Source organism: Heterobasidion irregulare (genome assembly GCF_000320585.1).
Source record: "Heterobasidion irregulare TC 32-1 unplaced genomic scaffold scaffold_04, whole genome shotgun sequence".
NCBI lineage: Eukaryota > Fungi > Basidiomycota > Agaricomycetes > Russulales > Bondarzewiaceae > Heterobasidion > Heterobasidion irregulare.
In genome coordinates, this window is record NW_009258200.1 from 330,240 (window position 1) to 345,631 (window position 15,392).

The window sequence follows — 15,392 nt, forward strand, 5'->3', positions numbered from 1 at the left end:
TTTTTCATCTCTTTCGGCAGCTTGATCGCTGCAAAGTTAACCTTAAGATCTTTTGCGACTTTCAGCATGCTCAGCACATAGGATGGTAACTTGTTGGCTCTCGGGCCTTGTGTCGGGACATCCCAGGATTGTAGGAAGGTGTTCACCTATTCTAGGTTTTCTATACTTGGTGGTATTATTCTGTTGATCAGGGCATCAACAAGGAAAGCCCATGTGGGTCGTTTCTTGGTGAGGTCAAGGTATTGCTTCAGCCATGTCACTTGTATTGCAATGTTGCGTGCTTTTATGTCTAATAGGTCAATGCCCCTTTCTTTTTTTGGTAGGTATAGGTATTGTAGGCCTATTTGGGGTATGTTCTCATTCCAGACGAAGTTTCTTATTGTTTTTACTAAGGCTTCTTCAATTCTGGTGGGCATGCCATGCACCTTCCTTAGGTATTGGGTGGATGCACCAACTACCATCTGCACTATTAGTTGCTTTCCATCTAGCGTTGGGTGCCCTAGGCTCCACCAGTTTAGGTGTGTGTTTATCTTGTCTAGGATGGGTTCCCACGGCATCATGTTATCAATTTTGTTTCCTATCCATGCTCTTAAGGAGTGTACGGCTTGTCCATCGGGCGCTATTTGTATTGAAGTGTGTAATGGTTCATCATCAGGGTGCAGTTGGCAGGTCATGAGGACCCTGGCACGGTGGTCTGTAGGGCCGGTTGGGATGATTTCCATTTTGGTGGAATTGAACTTGGCGCCTGAGATCGTGCACCATTGTGATAGTATATCTTGTAAGTCATTATATCTGTCTTCTTGGCCTAAGTAAATGGTTGTGTCATCTGCAAATAGGTTTATGAGGATTGGGTTGGGTACACTGGGGATGGTAAATCTCTTCAGCTTCTTCGAGTTTCTGATCATGCAGGCTAGCAGCTCTATCGCCAGGTCAAAGGTGAGGGCTGATATGGGGTCGCCTTGTCGCGTACCCCTGTATACTGTCCATGTGGTGCTCAGGACTCCATTCACCATCACTTGGGTGCGTGCTCCTGTATACAAGGACTTCATTGTTTCGATGAATTGTTCTGGCAGGTTAAATGTTTTCAGGGTTTCCCAGAGGTACGTGTGGTCTATTCTATTGTATGCCTTTTCCTGATCGAGGGCAATGATTGCGCCATTTTCCTCTGTTGCCTCCGCCAGGTCAATCATGGATTGTGCAAGTCGTGTCTGGTTGAAGATAGAGCGACCGGGGATGAATCCAGCTTGGTTCTCATGTAGTAGAGGTGGTATTATGCTGGCAAGTTGTACGGCAAGCACTCTGGTGAGTAACTTGTAGTCCATATTCAGTAGTGTTATTGGTCGGTAGTTTTCAATTTCAGTTCTCTCATTTTTCTTGTAGATAGGGCACATCCAGCCTAGTGTGAAGTTGGTTCTGAGGTCCACTCCATGTGTTTGGATATCTTGGTATACTCTGGTTAGAGTGTTCTTTACATGGAAGCATGGTGCATCTAGCATTGCTTTTTCTTGTAGGATCCTCCTATGCAACAGGCTTTTCCGAAGTTTATACGGGATGCCATCAATTCCTGCTGCGCTGCCTGCTTTTGCGGCATGTATTGCCTTTATTATGTCGTTAGCTATTATAAGATTGTGCAGTGTTGATTGGTTAGGGTTTTTTAGCTTCTGTTCTGCGGGTATTTCTGACAGGATTTCAGCTATATATGTGTCCCTAAGGACAATGCTATCCAAAGACTCATTGTCAAAATGTATCATAATGCACTAGTGGTAGGACATCTAGGCAGAGCCAAAACCTTAGAAATGGTACAACAACATTACTGGTGGCAAAACATGACCAAATTTGTCCACGATTATGTAGACGGGTGTGCTATATGCCAATCCACAAAAAACTTGACACATAGGACACGTTCACCCATCCACCTTTTAGTGACCACTAATGTCCCCTGGCAATTCATCTCAACAGACTTCATCACTGATTTGCCTGAAAGTAAGAGTTTCGACTCAATCAACGTGGTAGTAGACCAAGGGCTGTCAAAAGGCATAGTCATCACCCCATGCAAGAAAACCATCATGGAAGGCATAGTCATCACCCCATGCAAGAAAACTATTATGGTAGAAGAAACGACCAAGCTCTTCCAGAATAATGTTTTTAATTGACATGGGTTGCCAACCAAAATAGTATCTGACCAAGGCCCCCAATTCACAGCTAAATTCACACAAGAACTCTAGAAACGGCTAGGTATTGCCACCGCTCTCAGCACGGCATACCATCCCCAAATAGATGGAGAGATGGAGCGAGTTAATCAGGAGACCGAACAGTTTCTGAGAACGTTTTGCAATTACCACCAAGATAACTGGGTGGACCTTTTGCCATTTGCTAAATTCTCATATAACACACGAAAACACTTGACCATTGGAAAATCACCTTTCAAAGTGCTCTACGGTTTCAACACCCCTTATTCAGCAGATACAGCACTAGAGACAAAGGTACCCACAATAGCTGAACGAATAAGGGTAATCACAGAAGCCTAGGAAGAAGCGGCAGCCAGCTTACAAATAGCAAACCAATATGCCAAAGACCAGGATCTCACTAAGAAACTTCCCCAATGGGGAGAAGGAGACTAAGTATGGTTAAAAGGAACCCATATCCAGATGACGCATCCTAAGTTCAAGCTCGCCCCTAGGAGATATGGCCCTTTCAGAATATTGACAAAAGTAGGACCTCTGGCGTACAAGCTATAGATCCCCCAGCATTGGAAAATCCACCCCATTTTCCATGCTACTATGCTCACTAAGTACAGGGAAACAGAAGCGTATGGGGAAAACTTCATGAGGCCATTGCCAGAGGTATTAAACGACAAGGAACATTATGAGGTGGAAACAATTGTGGACTCAAAGAGACAAGGATGGGGAACCAAATACTTGGTCAAATAGGTGGGGTATCTCAAGATGGACAGTACCTGGGAACCCTATACCCTCCTGAAAGGAATGGTGGAAGAAGCCATAGAGGAGTTCCATGACCGATACCCTAATAAACCCCATCTAGGATCATCCTAGGTAAAGAAAAAGGAGTATAAAAGGAGCAACGAAACTGCTCCATAAAGGACATTCCCCTTGCTTTTAACTCATCACATCTAAATGCTCCTCCACAATGACCACGATGCCTTGTCCCCTTTTAGAAACTCCTCCCCCAATATCATCCTTATGGTCGCCAATCTAGACACCAAATAAGTTGAAAGAGGGACAAGCCCTCACCTACCAGAGCCAGACACCACTGTCACTGTCCTCACCCCAAATCTTAACAACTTCTTGGATGACAGTGCTAAAGATTATGCCAAGTTCAAGAAAAGGGAAAGAACCTGCCAACTATTGCCAGGGAGGAATTCCCGAGATGCACCACAAGATGAAGGCACTGATGATGGAAATGCGAGGGGCCCTAGCAGATCGCCAACTAGAGTTCCACCTCCTATTGGAATTGCACCGAATCCTAGAACTGCAGGTTCCTCGGGACTATGAGTGAGAGGTGGAACTCAACAACCAAGCAATGAAGCAGCTGACCCAGTACCAGTTCTACCAGGAACTACACAATCATCAGTATCAACTAGTAGACAAGTTCCCGGCCCCATGGGAGGAACTACCCATAGTTCAAATCCTCACTCTAGAAAACTAGAATAACACGTAGATGCACTCTTACAGCGGAACACCATCTCCACAGTAATACAAATGGCTACTACCATGGCACTCTAACAACTCGCTAATTTCTCAGCAGGACAACCCAGAAATGAAAACAGCAATGTACCATGACAACTGGCGCCAGCTGACAAATCAGATTACTCACCTTCCAAACCAATCCCAACATAGCATCCTGGTACGAGGACAATGATGGGAGACCATGAGCTCTCTTTATCCACCCCAACAAGTTTTCTCAGTATGTTAACTGAGAGCTCCTTCCAGCTCTCCTCTTCATAGGAGAACTGGGAAATGTCCAGGCAGTCAGAACTGACCCTTTTTGCATTGTCACCTGGAACTCACCATATTCTGGAAAACATCCCATGCCTATATCAAATCTAAGGAGGGTTCCACACATGGTTGTGAAACACCCTCCTCTGAAACAATGAGAGGATCATACAACACTTGACAATCCCATGACCTCCTCCTCTCACCAGGTACAAAACCTTCCTATATCCCATGGTCATACCGACAAGAAGGAACTGCCCATCTATTGAAAAAACAAGGAAAGAAGAAGTTGAGAAGCCCAGGCAACCCTCCAACATGGAACAACTGCTGGCAGGGGTATTCAACAATGGCCTGGAACACCTCCTATTAATCATTGACTTCATACAGATGAAGGACAGGATAACCAAAGTAGCCACAGAGCTCACCGCATTAATTCAGAGGCTTGAAGAAATCGCTCATGGACTTGATCTAAGCTCAATGCATAGGACACTCTAAACGACCCTGGGAACTATGACAAGGCAGATCCCTATTATTGACCTGACAAATAGGGCAATAGTTATCAAGGACCTTATGATTATTAACAGACACTGATAAGGAAAGAAAAGGGGGTAAAGGAAGCCGAGGAACTCCTTGTTATGAACTACTTACTGTACCTTTCTTGTTCTCTCATAATCCATATAAGGACATGTAGGACCTTTCTCCTAACTATACCTTGCATTCCTGATCCATTGCTACTTGGTCTGTGCTCTCACCTGTATATATTTATAGCAGCTGCAGCATAGTAGGGAAGCCCTAGGCTATCCACTTCTGTTCAATCTAGGAACTGCTGTTCATCAGTCTTCCCTGATTCTAAGACACCAGTCTGATCAGTCCCAAACCTTCACTCTCATTACATTGCTCTCCCTCCTTGTGTTGTTGTTTGTGGCCTAGGATTCCTTGTCCCGAACAGCTGTTTGTGACATCTGGATAGCCTTTCCACAGATCTTACTCCACACCCCATTTCTATTTTTTCACAGCAGAACACCAGCTACTTATATACAGTGCTAGGCAGTCTCAAAAGACAAGCGACCGTCAACTGTAATAGTTATGATACACTTTGAGTGAACAATTGGGCAATTCCACTTCAGTGTGGGTTGCTTTAGGTTGTAGAATATCTCTATCTGGTACTCAACCCAGTGGAGATATGACTGAAACAATTGCGCTTGACATTACCTACTGTACGATACCCTGGCCAGAAAGAGCTGCTGTTGCCTTAATCCTCAAACCTTGATCAGGTTGAGGCTAGCACGAGCTCTCTTGATTAAATCACCATGACTTCCAAAGGAAAAGGAAGAGAAGTAGGGCATGTTCCACACAGAACCAACTACTTGGAACACTCAGACTTATTCATCTACCTTGGACTAACTATCAGAAGGAACTTAAAAGGAACCTGGGTTTACATAGGTGGACAAGATAGTGGAAAACCCGTTGATGAGCATGCACCCGTGCTAGGGTCCGAGGGAGGTCGTCGGGAAGCTTTGGGGAGATACCGAACAGCGCTCGACAAGTACCGAAGATGCCGACTTTTACCGAACACGATCGGTCCCTACCCGACCGACGACAAGCCACCGAAGGACGTCCGGCAGCACTTGGGTCAGTTTGCCCACACTTCACGTACTTACCATGACCGCATAGGAGTGTTACGATAAGTGTTTACGAGATCGGAGCCAGTATTCCGTATCGGCCGATGTCCTCCGTGAGTCGGTCGGTCCTTATCGCTTATCTTCCTGACTTCCGCATGGTCGGTCAAACGCGATCTTGCACCATTGCTTGGCCACCCCGGTCATACGACACCTCTTCTTTATTTTTCATTGGCTCTCCAACGCCTGTTCCTGCTACCTACGCTCGGGCGACGGATCCCGAACGTTCGGGATGTCGACATCACCGATTACCTTTTACCTTATCACCTTCGGAACCCATATGGACATCTCACCTACCTTCCTATCTTCTCTGATCGCTGGGGCTTGGCGCCCATTCGACATCTACTCTCATTTCGGGTTCGATATTTTACTTAGGGGCGCTGTTTACTATAAAAACCTACATACAACTCTGGAATAAACCAGCTTTCGCACCCCACAGTTCAGAGCTCATTCGCACTCGTCTCAACCATCGAAATTGTCTTCATCGACTCCCGAAAACTTGTCATCCTCGTCGTTCGGCCTCATTCGCGTTCGTACTCGTCTCTTCGCTCGTACCCCCATCCTCCCTCGTATATTGTCAGAGTCCCGTGTGGCTCTTGAAGCACGTAGTTGTCGGTCGCGACACTACCTTCTCGTTACCGACTGAATCCCCGACACGACCGACCGAACGTATGGTTGGTGTTCGGCGCAGTCCCGAAACCGTTCGGGCGCTATAATCTCATACTCCCCGTTGCTCCTCAGTACGCCATCGATTTCTAAAGTCATCACTAACAATTCCTTGTGTATTAGATACTAGCTCCAGCACCCCCTTGCATTAGAGGTTGTTTTGGTGTTGTGCTCGGCACTTAGAGCCACCTCTAGCGTATCACCGTTGACGCTCCACTAGTAGCCTGGGAAGATAGGAAAGCACCACTCAGGACAATCACGGCTCCGACCCGAACCAGACTCACACTACCCCCAATCGATATTCCCAGGGGAAACACACTAGCTGACATCCCCAAAGAAGACATTGAAGAAGAAATCATCTCAGCAGGAGTATTAACCCCTATAGATGAAGAAGACCCAGAACCCACACCAGAACCGAGTAACCCAAGACACCCGGATCCAAACCCAGACCCAACACCAAGTGCAAGAATAACAAATGCAAACAGTAAAATGTCAGACAAAGGAAACAGACTAAAGGACTTTGATGGAATCAGGTCTAAATACCAAGAATGGATCTACAAATGCCACATATAAATCCTGGCTAACCCAATAAAGTATGACATGGAAATGGACAAGATCCTGATGGTACTGTCATATATGAGGGAAGGAATAGCCTCGCTGTTCACCCAAAAATACTATTTTGACAGGGAATTTTGAAAATATAAAGCCACAGAAACCAAACCCAAATGGGGAACCTTCAAAAAATTTCTCAAGTAAGTGGCTGCCGCATTCAAAGATGAAAGCCTAGAACAGAAGGCATGACAAAAACTGTTTACCATGAGGATGGGAAAATGTTCAGCAGACAAATTTGTCACAGACTATCTTATGACTGCCAGAGAAAGTGGATTTGATCTAGAATCCACTGTCAACTACTTCTGCCGAGCTATGCACCCGGAAATCCTTAAACAAATTTACAGACTCCTAGAAATGCTGACCACTATGAATGACTGGGTGAAGTACACCAGAAGATTTGATAACCAATAGAGGGAGTTCCAGAGCATAAAAGGCTCCATCCCCACTACTGTACCCCATTGCAATAACCCCTTCCGCTATGACTCTTCCAACACTCCCACCTCCATGAACAACTCTATTGTACCTATGGCCATAGACACTATCCACACACCCCTCACTGACAACGAATGAGCTAGGTTACGTGCAGAGGGTGGGTGTTTCTATTGTCGACAGAAGAAACACATGGTGAACCAATGCCCGGCCAGGGTTTTATCTAGGATATATAAAAGGGGAACTAGACATGTTCAATTAGGTAGTGGAAAATTGGGGTACCGCCTGGCTCAAGCCAGCGGAGCATTGGCTGGCAGAGGAGGAAGCTATGGCAGAGCGCTCCCGGCAAGAGCTCAAGATGGTGGCAAGACAGCAACTCCAAGTGAAGGTAGAGGCATGGCAACGACTAACCCATTTTGGGCTAGACTTGCAGTGTGCCAAACCTACGCATCCAGAGAGAATGCATTTGTACATCAGAAGGAGCCTGAGATTAGCCAAGAAGAGGTCCAGAGGCTTATAGGGAAGATGAAATGGGACAAACAAGAGGCACTCTTCCAAGAATTGAGTGAGGGGAGCAAGTGAAAGGAATCAGACATGGATTTTTAAATTGGCCTATGTACTCGGTGTACTATAGGCCTGCCCAGAACCCTTATGTAAAAACAGTTGTATGACTCATGAAATCAAATCAAAAATCATCTATGCATATAAATGTGCAACTAAAACATAGAAGGGGAACCACTGAAGCAAAGGCACTGATCGACTCAGGAGCAGAAGGACTCCTCATTGACAAACAATTCTGTCTAAAACAAGGAATACCACTACAGAAAATTGACAGATTTATCCTGGTATTTAATGTGGACGGCACAGCTAATGAAGGAGTCATGGATAAAGCATGCTTCCTGATGAGAATAACCAATGACGAAGGAGACTATCATGATGAACAATGCAAACTACTTGCCACCAACCTAGGAGGAGAAGATGTAATCCTAGAAATGGACTGGCTACATAAGCACAACCCACAAATTGATTGGGTAAAAAACTGCCTCATGTTCTCCACCTGTGCCAAAACATGCCTAGTCAGCCAACCCAGATTTATGATACAAGCACAACTCCTTTCACGGTGGAGAAACGTAAAAACAATCAGATATTCGAGGATAGAAGATGAACTAGAAGACAAAGAAGGCATGAATGAAACTTTCTTCTCTGAATTCTATGAAGAATGGTATCACCAAGATCTGTTCAAAATGCACCTACTCGAAGCAATCCGCATCAAATCCGTCCACAGCAAATCACAAGAATTGGCAGAAATAGCGAATAAAAAGAAGAATGACCACACTGTAGAAGAACCAAGCAAGGGGTCTGGGGACATAGAAGAGCACACATCTCTTCACAGTGCGCCCAGTCTAGTTTTGAAGTCGAAGTACAAGGAATTCTGCTCCAAGACCTAGTCAGGAGGCAACTAGAACATGTGCCTCAAGTCAAGAATCTAGTCAGATGGGCTAGATCACATGACTCTCTTTGGCTCATATCATGGAAGAACAACAAGAGCTGGCCACTCATTCAGAGAAGTCTATTCCACCACAAGTACATCCAAAATAACGTTAAACTACCATTTCCTTAGAGGGTTATATGGTGCTGTCTATACCACAAAGATAGTAGCATAGTGTCCAAAATGACGTTAAACTACTGTGCCTCTGTTCTAGGGATCATATTAGAGCTGGAATTGCTTCTTCCAGCAATGATAACGTCTAGGATGATGTTAAACTAAGTATTGTTTTGCTGCAATATTTGTGGCAAAACATGTCTGCAATGATGGTAAATTACTTGTTCTTTTTAGTATAGGGATTGTAGATGATGTCTGTATTTAGACAGACGTTGTCTGGTCCAGAATGACTTTAAACTATTGTCCCTTCAAGGATAGGGATCATATAGGGATATCTCAATCAGATATCACTATATCCAGAACGATGTTAAACTAGTGCCCCTTGTCAAATAGTGGTTATTATTAACGTCCATGCCCTTAGATGCCAATACATCTACAATGATGGTAAAATATTTGCTCCTTACTGAATAGGAGTCGTGGTTAATGGCCATGACCTTGGCCACTAACCGGTCTGTAATGACGTTAAACTATTTGCTCCCTGCACAAATGGGAGTTATGATTGGCGACCCTGGGTCCTAATTGTCCACAATGATAATAAACTATTTGTCCCTTGCTCTACAGGGATCAATCAACATCATTTTTGACAAGGAAAATAGCATTGAACATCCAAAATGACACTAAACTACCTTCATCCTCAGAAGGCTAAGACTATCGTAACTCAAGGGACACAGTCAGATGATAGCAGCCGCCTAACTCATGGCATTAAACTGAGCAGTCGCCTACCTCATGGTGTTAAACTAAGCAGTTGCCTACCTCACAGCATTAAACTGAGCAGTCTCATAGTCTTGAGACAATACAAGTTATCTAGTTTGATATAGTATAAACCGTTCCCATCATGCCTCAGTGGAATCTGGAGGGGTAAAGTCTGGTCTAGGGCCCTATGCACGTAACCAATAAATGATCTGGCATGCAGAAACATCTTTCCCCCACAGATAGTCTATGTTGATGATGAAGAAGGTCCAAGACAACCTTAAAATATAAACTAACAGGCAGCGCTGGGCGCCCTAATGGGTTCACAATTGACCTTAAACTACAGACGGTCTGCCAAGATGGTAAACTGAGCAACATCTGGAATGACATTTAAACTACCATTGTAGATATATATAGCAAACCCGACAAATATATTAGCTGTGGTCTTGATGACTATTCGTGCAGACGAATAGGCAGTCTTGGAGAAGGAGTCAGACTCCTTCTTGCTCCCTGCTGCACCATTCTAGTCTAATTCTCTTCACATCCTTGCCTTGAACCCAATACTACACATAGTATTCTCCACTATAGGCCTACATTTGTGACAAAAAAACTCTGGACACCGACACTACCTCACCGGAGATGAGCCTACTGTATGGGGGCAATACTGCTTGGAATTTGGCTAGAACCTCACTGGAGATGAGCTCACTGTATGGGAGCAATACTGCTTGGGACGATGGAGGGTAGCCTGAAGAAGTAAGCCTAAGCATTCATAAAGTGATCAACCTACTTGTCCATGGGCACCCCGGGTTGTTGAGAGAAAATAACAAATCATGAGGATAAACAACTATCCTGGAAACACTGAGGTTTGGCCCTTAGAGAAGGAAGAAGAAGAAACTGATAACACAAATTAGAACCCACATGCTAGAGTTTCTACTTATCCATCCACCACTTGCATTCATATGCCTTTCTTGACACCGTACCAGATAGCCAAACTGGTCTAGGACCTTGGCTTGAGAACCCAAGGATGCCTACAATAAACCGAGGGGTGAAGGAAGAACATCCTACTGGTCTGAGGTTTGGTACCCTCATGCATTGACTGACAAACAAATAGCTCAATGGAGATGGAAAACTCCTAGAGGATCAAATGACGTAAGTCGGTCTTCTTCCCAGAAAACAAAGTCATATTCTGGAAGATGCATCTGGTCAACACATTGTTGGATTAAGAAAGCAAATCATATATAGAGTAGCAATGAAGTACAAGGCACTGTCCTACCAGGCACTGTCCTACTAGCAGAATAGGATATAAAAAGGGGGTATTGTTATGATCACAATTTATCAGGCCTTTACAGCGGTCTATGCCAATAGGATCATCACAAATATCAGGTGGCCTCACAGGTTGAGGCATACAACAAGGTACAAATATTATCTTTGGTCATCCAATCCTAATGAATCATCCATTGCTGGTTGAGTATCATGAGCCTATTACAGCGGGCATTCTTTCCTGCCTTACAGAATACTCACACATGAGCATGAAGCTCCTTGTCCTCTTAGTTGGAAAGAGACAAGCAGAAAAGCAAGAGTAGTCATTTCTGAGAGGGGAATGACTGGGAGAATACCTATGGATACATATATGGGATTTTCATGCCCTTTTTCTAAAGTAGTATAAAAGGCCCATAAAATAGGCTAAGGATCTTTAATCTATTCTCTTTATTCCAGTACTATCTTCCTATAATACTCTTCATTCACTGCAATCTTCATACTGCAGTCTCCATTGCCTACATTGCAATACATTCCTGGCTCCTGTACTACATGTACAGTTGAGACCATTGTTCCACCCTCCCTCTACAAGTGACCTAGGGAAGAACCTCCTACTCTTGGGGTTATTGAGCGAGCAGTTTGTAACACTCGTTCAGTAACCCCAAGAGTATAAGGTTCTTCTCTAGGTTGCTCATAGAGGAAGGGTGGAACGATGGCCCCAACTGTATGTGTAGCACAGGAGCCAGGTAGTATTGCAGCTCTGTATACGAGGGTACAGAGAGAGCAAGGACTGCAGTAGGAAGACTACAGTATAATGAAAAAGAATAGACTAAAGATCCTTAGCCTATTTTATGGGCCTTTTATACTACTTTAGAAAAAGGGCATGAAAATCCCATATATATATCCATAGGTATTCTCCCAGTCATTCCCCTCTCAGAAATGACTACTCTTGCTTCTCTGCTTGTCTCTTTCCAACCAAGAGGACAAGGAGCTCCATGCCCATGTGTGAGTATTCTATAAGGCAGGAAAGGATGCCCGCTACAATAGGCTCAGGATACTCAACCAGCAATGGATGATTCATTAGGATTGGATGACCAAAGATAATATCTGTACCTTTGTGTATGCCTTGGGGTATGAGGCTGCCTGGTAGTTGTGATGATCGTATTGGCATAGACCACTGTAAAGGCCTGATAAGTCATGATCATAACACACATAGGCTGAAGAGCATATTCAAGAGGAGAGTGTTCAATTATTGGCACTTCCCTTTACAGATCTAGAAGAAGACTGAGTTTATCTTATCAGATGCCTCAATACAGGACAATTAGAAGCCCTCGAATTATACAATGACAATAATAAAGGATTCAATATTCATCACATCAAAACCATAGAATCTTTTACAGTCAACACACTGGCTCAAAAGAAGGGACCTATCAAAATACCAATGGGAAAACAAACCAAACACACTAATTTACAAAAATTGGCAGAAGAAGCTTCAAAAGGAAAACCAGAACTATTCTTTGAAGAAATAGTCCCTAAAGCATAGTGGAATTACAGAAAGGTTTTTGAAGGACAGAAACCAGGGAAATTACTGCCTAAATGATCATGGGATCACAAGATTGAACTCAAAGACAGAATAAAACACTTGCTCAAGCCTAAACTATATAGCCTCAGCCCAATAGAACAAGAAGAACTCAAAAAGTTCATTGAAGAACATCTGAAGAAAGGATTCATTCAAGAATCTAAATCACATATGGTGTTCCCTTTCTTCTTTATAAAAAGAAAAATGGAAAATTATGGCCAGCAATGGATTACTGCAAAATCAACAAAATAATAATTTAGAACAAGTACCCACTACCAATCATTCAAGAATTACTAGACCTCTTAATAGAAGCTGAATATTTCTCACTTGTAGATATCAACACAAGATATAACAATGTACTCATCAATGAAAACAATATTCACAAAGCAGTATTCATAACAAATTTGGGAATGTATGAACCATTGGTAATATACTTTGATCTAACCAACTCACCGACAATATTCCAAACAATAATAAACTTGCTCTTCAAGAATTTGTGAACTGTAAGTGACATGTAGCTGGGGAGCTAAGAAAGAGTTAACCATCAGTAACCCTATATTTATACAAGGTCACTAGCAATTACACAGGAACCTTGGCAGATAGCTCCTAAGAGAATGGTGCTAAGAGAAATTGTGAGGAAGGTAGCAGTTGCAACAAAGGTATAGATAGCAACTTCTGATAAGATAGGGTTTAGGATAGGGGTTATAGTCATTTTTCTGACTATGCCAAACCGTAGTTCATCTACCTTTGTAGTTCCTAGTAGGCTTGAATACACTAATTAGAGCTGTCTGATTATTTGTGCTATGGCATAGATTGAGACAATTCTAAACTAGGTCTCTTTGATCATGTTCCTTGATAGTTGATTGTTAATTTTGTCATAATTGACTATAGAGGTGTTGGTTGCCTCTTTAGCTACATTATCCTTTTGCCAATTGCTTCCATGATCTGAGGAATTTCCAATTGAGTAGATAGGAGTCATTTTCCAATTGGATGCTTCTAAAGCTTCTTTTTGATCTAATCTTCTTTGGAAGTTCTGTTGTATTCCAAATTGATTGTTAAGGCTTAGATCAATGCTTCCATTCCTTTGACTACAGAGGGGTATCTGTGATAAAACTCTGCAATAGCCTTTTTGGCATTAGTGATATTTGCTACTGATTCTTATAAGTTATCCAATTCCAGATAGCCCTTCTATTTGATTAGATACTGCAATGTCTTCTATTTTCCAAAGCATTGGGCTCCAACAATTGTTTCAACTTCAAATTTTTCTTGCCCTTCAATCAGGTCCGGGGCTGGTTTAGGGTAGTTGGGGCCATAGACTTTGTTTTCCTTGTAAGATGTGAGTTGACTAATGTAGAAGATATCATGTATGTGCTTCCAGCTATTGGGCAGCTTCAGCTTGAAGTTGATAGTTCCAATTGTGTCAATGATTTCAAATGGTCCAAAATGCTTGGACCACAGTTTCTCCAAGGAGTGATTGGTATGAATATTTTTTCCATCTAACCATACTTGGTCTCCTTTCTTAAAGGGCAGCAGTTCCATTCCAAAATGGTCATATTATATCCTTATGGCTTTTGCTGTAATTTCGAGGCTAGCTTGTGCTTCCTTCCTAGTACATTGCAGAGCTTTAAGATGAGCATCAGCCATGAGGATGTTCATGTTTGCTATAATAGCTGGGTATGCTCTCAGTTGGTACCTGTGTAAAAGTTCAAATGGTGACTTCCTTATGGCTAAATGTTGGTGTACATTGTGGGCATATTCCACATAAGGAATTATTGTTGCCCAGTTGTCTTATGATGAGCTGTAAAAGGCTCTAAGATATTGTTCCAGCTCCTAATTCATTTGTTCAGTAGCACCATCTGTCTATGGACAATAAGCTGTGCTTAATGCAGATTTAATCCCAAGTTTTTTGAGTAGGGCTTGTGCTATTTTTGAAGCAAATTGAGTTCCTCTATCTGATATCATCTTATTGGATAATTTATATTATCTCTAGGAGTTTTCTAGTAGGATTTGGGCTGTTATATCTGAGTTGATAGTTTTCAGACATAGTATGATTATTGCTATTTTGATAAATCTGTCTGTTATCACATAGAGTAAGTCAAATCCTTTTGATTTGAGAAAGTTGGTAATAAAATCCATGGTGATTGTTCCAAATGGTCTCTCTGGAATTTCCATTGGTTGGAGTAGTACTATTGTGGGATATGTATTGTTCTTGGTAAATTGATATGTTGCACATCCTTCCACATATTGGTGGATTGTGTTTGAAATTCCAGGCCAAGTAAATTCTTGTCCTAATATAGCTAGTGTTCCTCTTTGTCCTGGGTATCCTGCTGCTAGATTATTATGATTCATTTTGATGATATCTCATTGAAGTTGTTTATTTTGTGGGACATAGATTTTTCCTCTGTGTAGAACAAGTCCTTCTTTGTTGTTCCATTCTTGTAATCTTTTCTTCATGCTATAAGAATTGAGTGTCTTGACCTTGATTAATATTTTGAGTAGCCATTCATCTTTCTTATTTGCTTTAATAATGTGATTTCTGAGGTCTTCATTGATTATTGTGACACCTTCTTGTCTGGTTGCCCTGACATGGAATATCTGATGGGGGTCTAGTGTTTCTTCTGTGGTGGTTGCATTAATTTCTGCAAAAGGTCTTTGAGTCTTTTTCTTTGTTTGGTTGAAAGTTTAGGTTCCAAAGGTGTTTTGCCTGAATTGTCAAATTCCACCTCTTTTTTATGGTCTGGATGCCATAACAGACCATTGGATTTATTGGTGACTCCTGCCTTGTGCATTAATTTATAGTCGAAACATAAGAGATAGAGTGACCATTGAGCTTGCTGATGGTTTAACTTTTGGCTTGAGCAGAA

General features: G+C 42.6%; 6 protein-coding genes across 6 annotated transcripts; 3 read left to right on the forward strand and 3 right to left on the reverse strand.

Annotated features, from left to right (window-relative positions):
• Positions 1–323: 323 nt before the first annotated feature.
• HETIRDRAFT_242409 (uncharacterized protein) lies at positions 324–845 on the reverse strand (the record flags this gene model as incomplete). The annotated part of the gene is made up of 1 exon (XM_009546563.1): positions 324–845. A coding segment is annotated over one exon (522 nt), but the record flags the coding sequence as incomplete, so codon positions are not given.
• A 318-nt stretch (positions 846–1,163) lies between these two features.
• Positions 1,164–1,751, reverse strand: HETIRDRAFT_316868 (uncharacterized protein; the record flags this gene model as incomplete). The annotated part of the gene is made up of 1 exon (XM_009546564.1): positions 1,164–1,751. A coding segment is annotated over one exon (588 nt), but the record flags the coding sequence as incomplete, so codon positions are not given.
• Positions 1,752–3,325: 1,574 nt separating this feature from the next.
• On the reverse strand, positions 3,326–4,671 carry HETIRDRAFT_120777 (uncharacterized protein; the record flags this gene model as incomplete). The annotated part of the gene is made up of 6 exons (XM_009546565.1): positions 3,326–3,506; positions 3,555–3,576; positions 3,835–3,970; positions 4,029–4,052; positions 4,160–4,215; positions 4,602–4,671. 6 exons carry the CDS (start codon positions 4,669–4,671, stop codon positions 3,326–3,328), a joined length of 489 nt encoding a protein of 162 aa, XP_009544860.1.
• A 751-nt stretch (positions 4,672–5,422) lies between these two features.
• HETIRDRAFT_233922 (uncharacterized protein) lies at positions 5,423–5,635 on the forward strand (the record flags this gene model as incomplete). The annotated part of the gene is made up of 1 exon (XM_009546566.1): positions 5,423–5,635. A coding segment is annotated over one exon (213 nt), but the record flags the coding sequence as incomplete, so codon positions are not given.
• Positions 5,636–5,955: 320 nt separating this feature from the next.
• Positions 5,956–6,348, forward strand: HETIRDRAFT_316199 (uncharacterized protein; the record flags this gene model as incomplete). Its single annotated transcript, XM_009546567.1, has 1 exon — positions 5,956–6,348. A coding segment is annotated over one exon (393 nt), but the record flags the coding sequence as incomplete, so codon positions are not given.
• Positions 6,349–8,037: 1,689 nt separating this feature from the next.
• HETIRDRAFT_316230 (uncharacterized protein) lies at positions 8,038–8,787 on the forward strand (the record flags this gene model as incomplete). Its single annotated transcript, XM_009546568.1, has 1 exon — positions 8,038–8,787. The coding sequence occupies one exon, from the start codon at positions 8,038–8,040 to the stop codon at positions 8,785–8,787; it is 750 nt and encodes a 249-aa protein (XP_009544863.1).
• Between the last annotated feature and the right edge of the window lie 6,605 nt (positions 8,788–15,392).